The 6,305-nt window shown below is 40.8% G+C and overlaps 1 protein-coding gene across 3 annotated transcripts; it reads left to right on the top strand.

The window, feature by feature from the left end:
- Positions 1–438: 438 nt before the first annotated feature.
- zdhhc11 (zinc finger DHHC-type containing 11) lies at positions 439–5,993 on the top strand. 3 transcript variants are annotated; one of them, XM_037783517.1, is made up of 11 exons: positions 439–854; positions 1,795–2,020; positions 2,462–2,640; positions 3,194–3,295; positions 3,377–3,501; positions 3,597–3,752; positions 3,839–3,951; positions 4,040–4,061; positions 4,170–4,233; positions 4,316–4,397; positions 5,185–5,323. In XM_037783517.1, exons 2-10 carry the CDS (start codon positions 1,796–1,798, stop codon positions 4,347–4,349), a joined length of 1,020 nt encoding a protein of 339 aa, XP_037639445.1. In that variant the 5' UTR covers positions 439–854; position 1,795; the 3' UTR covers positions 4,350–4,397; positions 5,185–5,323. The 3 variants fall into 3 exon arrangements, with proteins under 3 accessions (XP_037639445.1, XP_037639444.1, XP_037639443.1); XM_037783516.1 differs by having other exon boundaries at positions 442–858; positions 4,040–4,089; positions 5,185–5,993; XM_037783515.1 differs by having other exon boundaries at positions 443–854; positions 4,040–4,089; positions 5,185–5,993.
- The last annotated feature ends 312 nt before the right edge of the window (positions 5,994–6,305 follow it).

The following is a 6,305-nucleotide window of genomic DNA, read 5'->3' as shown; positions in this document are numbered from 1 at the left end:
TTGGGGCCATTTGTCACCGATACCCCGATCCAGCTATTTGAGTCAGTATCGGCCCGATATCTGATCCGGTATCTGGTGCATCCCTATTAAAAAGCAGTGAGTGGCGCAGCTGTAAACAAAGGAACTGTCAACCAGTAATAGTTATCCACAAACTATGTGGTGCATTTTGCAATTAAAGGATGTTGTAAGATCATCTTGCTGCAGAAAAAGATGCACTGCTGAGTCCTCAGATTTGTGCAGCAGTAAACTTCCATCCATAGCCTTTTAATTGAGCAACGTTTGCAATTGTCTCAATATGTGTGACACACAGTAGGGAAGTGAAAATAAAGCAATATGCATGCAGGATATTACATTCAGTATAATGTTACATGAGAAACTTAAGATGAAAGAATTGTTTTATGAAAGCAGAAGTGTCATGTGCACTTCCTCTCTTGCTCTCATGGGAATCACTTTGAGGGGTTTATATTCTCCAGGGCCTAAAACTATGACAAAGAACTGCAAAGAGTGATAAGTAAGCATGCTACATGCGCAGATGCAGTCTCACTGAAGGGTCACAGAAAAAAGCTGGAGGATCTGGAGGAGAGCTGTACTGCACATGCGCAGCAGCAGGACAGTTTCCATAGCGCCGCTCCGACCTGCTGAGTTGATTCTTCAACTTCTGATTGTCGTCCTTCGGGGACACAAATCCAAGGACGGAGGAGCGAGTTATCCACGACCATTGTGCGCTTTTTAACTGTTTCATGTGAATTGTACTTATTGGATCACCTGCTGATAAACTATAATCATGGAAATCACCGTCTGTATTTGAACAAGAGCATTTTGTTGTCATCTTGTGGTCTTTCAACGGTACAAAAGTAAGTAATTCATGGATTAAAATGTAATACATACCTATTATAATATAGGTTATTGTTTGCATTATTTTATTGTCTGTTTTTTTAAGCTGTAAAAAAATATTTGAATTGTGAATTTGACACAAAATGAAGGTGAAAGGAGATGAAACCTTTAACTCAACATCAGTAGTTTCACGATCAGGAAGACAAAAAGCCAGAAGCTTATTAGCAAACATTACCTCTTTCACAACTAGTACATTTCCCATCATTGTTCTAATGCAGTGATGAGTAAACAAATCATTATTAATTGTTAAAAAAGCCCATAAAATTGTTGTTTCTTTCCAGGTTTTGTAGGTAATTTGGTGAACTTTGAGCATAATGTGGTGCCAGAAGCAAAACATGTGATTACAAGGCCTTGTGTAAAGAAGGGGATGTACCACTTTTTATCTGCAACTGTTTTACTCTGGATCAGCTGTTTTCTGTAGGCTGTGTGACAATATCCTCCTTAGGCTTTATGCAGTGGTGTCTTTTATCATTTGTGTATAAGTGCCTCTGTCACACAATACAGCTCTGCCAGATTATTAAGTAAAGTTATCTAAAATTAATTGGTAATGCATTCATGAAGTTTACAATGTTCAGTTTTTGTTGAGAAAGGTGTTGATTCAACTTTATGGTCTTTTTGTACTTCTGTTGACCTATATTCCTGATATTTTGTCCACCCCATACCAATGAGGTAAGGTATTAGTTGCTAGTGTATTAGATATGCCTATGCTATCTGAGTCTATAATGGCTGAACAGTCACTATCATTATGCTCAACTCATTTTCCTAACTCATTTCCCCAGCAAATGCAGTCACACTCTGCCGGAGCTAGATTTGAGTTGAGTACGTGTAACGTGTGGATGGATGTTTGAAGGCGCCCGGAGGACTCTTTTTTTCTCATCTGACTGTGTCTATTCTCTCTAGAATGAACTGCTTCAGTCAAAGGCTGAGACGCACATCTCCCATGCGCGTTGGCAGCAGCAGCAGAAATGAGCTGGTCCCCTCCAAGCCTCCCAGGATGAACGGCTGGTCATGGCCCCCTCAGGCTTTCCAAGTGGTTGGCTGGCTGGTGTACAGCTACCTCGCCATAGTCAGCTTTGGCATCTATATCCCTCTTCTGCCTCTGCCGTGGAACCATGTGGTCTACGCTGTATCCTTAACACGCAGCTGAAACCTTACTGTTGTGACTGTTAAGTGTGCAGCAATTCAGATTTGAATATGGAGCCAACGTTAGTCTCTGCTACGGTTTTGTTTGCACTGATGGACAACACAAGGCTGTTGTTGTGTGGGCTGTCTGTATGGGCTCCAGTCACACCAGACATGACTCTGTCTCTGTTACTGTGGTCTCTATTAAGCCTAAAAGACATAATGAGTGGTGTTTTTGTCACATGTTGAATACTGCATGATGTCAACACTGGTTCATTTAAGCATAGAAACGGTTGATTTCTTCAGAACTGACACAAAAGATCCACTTGTGCGCAACAGTTTGTTTGTGTGTACTCGTGCCACTTACTATTCTGCACTATATTATCACACATTGAGGTATTTTCCCAATCTTATTGCTATTTTCCTTGACTCTTGTTGTGTGCAGCTGACAGGCATAGCTTTTATTGTAAATTTGTTCACCCATATTGCTGCTGCGACTATAGACCCAGCAGATGTCAGTGTGAGGGCCAAACGGAGCTATTCCAGTCCGATGCCGCTTTTTGACGGGACGAAGCAATCACATGTCATCCAGGACCTACACTGTTATCTATGTGACATCAAGGTGTACGTATCCAAAGCAGTAGTCTCTAATGGGATTTTGTTTTTTAAATTAAAGGGACAGTGTGTAGGATTTAGCGGCATCTAGTGATGTGGTTGCAGATTGCAACCAACTGAATGAATACCCCTACGGTCCCTCCTCCCTTTCCAAAACCATGGTAATGCTGTTCGCCTCGCTCAGAGGCCATCCTTACCATAATAACACTACTTTAAGAGTGTGTCGGAGAACTACGGTGGCCTTCAGGTAACGTAAAAAACGGGAAAGGCTCTCGCTAGAGCCAGTGTTTGGTTTGCTACTGTAGAAACATGCTAGAGCAACATGGCAGACTCCATGAAGAGGTATGTAGATAGGAAGGGCTCATTCTAAGCTAACGAAAACACGATTCTAGTTTCAGGTGATTATACATTAATGAAAACATAGTTATGACTATTATATTCCATTACTGCTAATAGATCCCCCTGAAATGTTACACACTGCTCCTTTAATAGTGATACTGTTTGGCAATTGTTTTGCAAAACTTGTGTTTACTGATGTTTAACACAATCTATCTTCACGTAGTGGCCCCAAAGTGAAACACTGTGGTGTTTGCAACAAGTGTGTGGGAGACTTTGATCACCATTGCAAATGGCTGAACACCTGTGTGGGTGGCAGAAACTACTGGTAAGACAACGTTTGGGATGGCCTCTCTGTATCTGAAATGCTTGATAAACTAACATCAGGTTTTTTGTGTGTTGCGTTCAGGTGGTTCTTTGTGGCACTGTCCTCTGCTACACTTGGTGTCCTCCTGCTCGTTGTTGTCATCTTGTTCATATTTATCCAGTATTACCTGGATCCAAACAGCCTACGGACTTCCCCGCATTTTCACGGTGAGTCACCATAATATTGAGCTTTCTTAGAAACAGCTTTGATCATATTTTTGTTATCATTAACAGCTGTTTGTGTGTTATCTTTCTTTCTATAGGCATGCTGGGCAATGGTACCTGGCTGGTGTTTTTACCCTTAGCACCTATAGAGACTAGTTCAGCTAGTCTCCTTATATTAGCCTTCATAACAGCTTTGCTGAGCATCACCTGCCTGCTGCTGCTCAGTCATCTGCTGGGCTTCCACTTTTACCTCTGTGAGTCTCAAGACAGACATTTTTATGGGGCTCTTTTCCCTTTCATCCAGTCATTAATCCTCACCATTCTCCTCTTGGCTTTACAGTTTATAAAGGCATGAGTACATATGATTATGTGAAGCGGCAACGCCAGAAAGGAGCCAGAAACACTGAAGCACGAAATGCAAAAGACGCGAAAATCAATAACAAGGCCCCGCAGGTGAGACCTGACCTTTGCCTCTCACTGTCAGTCACTTGTTCATTCAGTCATGTGTGTAAAGATTATTGATTTTCTTCCTTTTTTAAAGAATCAAGAGAGCTCAAATGACTGTGAGCCAGCATTATCACAGAGTTCAGGGTAAAGCAAATTCCTTCCTGTTCTGGTTATTAACAAAGCTAATTTTGTAGAGAATTAATGCCATTCTGTTTTTCCTGCAGTACCTGCAAATTTGACGATAAAGGCCCACTCACAAGCCGACTTTCAGAGTCCATATGCACTGAGGTAAGCATGCCTTCTTATATCTCTTTTTGAAGGACTTTACATGCATCAAATACTGCATTGAGAATCTTATTTTGTTTTTTAGTTGGAAAACTTTAAGAAATCAGCAGATAAAGTGAATAGTTTCCATTATGGCACAGAGAATCCCACAGAGAACACAGAAACAAGTAAGTATTTGACTATCATTATTGCAAAGATGGAGGAGTGAAGATATTAGAATGCAACACAATAAAAGACAGAACCACAAACTACAGCCTAGGAAACGTTTCACATTATCAAAGGTGCTAAATGTGAGATATTTATTGACTCTGCACGGCTCTCAACATGGCAAAGGCTGAGTCGGTGGCTCACTGCTAATGATGCCAACAGTGAAAACAACTGCAGCATTGCTGACAGAGCTAACAGTGTTAACCTGGGTGGGGGACCAGAGGGTGGGTGCAATGGCAGAGCGCAGTGAGCTAGCCAGTGGGGCACATGCATTAAAAGGCACGCACGGTCAGGCAGGCTATGTCAACAAAGCACAGAGAAGCTCAGATTACAACACACACAGAGGGAGAGTGACTTCATTCTCTGCTCAGGTAGACATTACTACACTATATCTTTACATAGCAAATAGTTGTTTGCTGCTATATTGATGCTCTGGATGTTGAATAGAGAACCTTTTAATAATAGAATTGTTTTTTGTTTTCTGTTCTTCTGGTGTGTAAATGACTTGTAAATAAAGTATGCATACAAATCCCTTACACACAGATTATGGGTCCTTTGTCAGTCAAGTTTATTATAATAATAATAATAATAATAACTTGGATTTATATAGCGCCTTTCAGGAAACCCAAGGACGCTTAACATAGACATAAATAAACACAACATACGGAACATTAGTATAGTTTACCAAAGAACATTAGTCCATGCAGTTTGTAAATAATACTTCTCTTTGTTTCCTGTGTCTGAAAGGGGAAATGAGCGACGTCAATAGCTGGAAACCTGACAGTGAAGAGGCTCAGAGCGCCGGTGTGAAGTCTGTTCAACGTGTTCCTGGAGTGCAGGACCCTCTGGGCAGCTCAGTTATGACTCCAGACGATACCTAGCAGTAACTGATGTCTGCATGACGGTGCATCAGGATATGCTGCTCTGAGGAATTATGAATTTATTATGAAGATATACATCATGAAACTGAGCCACACAACCATGGAGGATTGTTGATAAGTACAGAGGACGTATTGGACTTGACACCACAGTTTGATCTGTTATTTTAGAACCGTTATTTCATCCAGTGAATATTTTGTATGCAGTCTGAATAACTGTTTTGTTCCTTCTTTATCTACACTATGTGTTTTTATGACAACGGTTGAATTATTTAAAGCATTGTTTTATCTCACTGACGTGTAAGAGAGCCAAAGTCCAACCCCACTTCCAGGTTAGCCTCTGTTCCACTAACCTGATATGGACCGATTGATGAATGTATTTTGGCTTTTCTTCCTGAAAGGGTGAAACATGATACTGGTGATTACTGTTCATATTCTAAGCCAAATGGGTATCAAGTAATGTACTGACTGTAACTTTTAGCGTGTTGCCATTTTATCCGATGGCCAAAGAGAGCCTTTTATGGCAAAATTCATTGTCTAACTGTAAGTAGTGGAGTATATACCGGGCTGAAAAGAGGATATACAGCTGTTTTATTAACTGTTGATTTCACAAAGCTGGCAGTGTTCAGTGACTGTTTTAGCTAGATTTGATAGTAAAGACTATAGATTTACATTTTCATGTATGCTGCATTATTTCTTCTTTGCCTACTTGACCACAAAGTGGCACTATAGACAGCCAAAGTCCCAGCTTCTACAAGTTTTTAGATTTTCTGTCTATATTCTGAGCTGAACGTAGGTATCTACTGGTTGGAAATGCCAGCAACATATGAACACTTTAATAGCCGAGACTAATGTTGGGTTGAAGACAAAGCATTGAAGAGGGTCTGGAAATCCAGATAAGGCACTTGTGATGATTCTGTTTGAGCCATACAAGACAGAAAAGTCAGTCAATAAAGTCCCGACTGCTAATCATATGGTTATGTATACAGA

Source organism: Sebastes umbrosus, chromosome 11 (assembly GCF_015220745.1).
Source record: "Sebastes umbrosus isolate fSebUmb1 chromosome 11, fSebUmb1.pri, whole genome shotgun sequence".
Taxonomy (NCBI): Eukaryota; Metazoa; Chordata; class Actinopteri; order Perciformes; family Sebastidae; genus Sebastes; species Sebastes umbrosus.
Note: the sequence above shows the minus strand (reverse complement) of the source record. Positions and strands in the feature narration are given on the sequence as shown.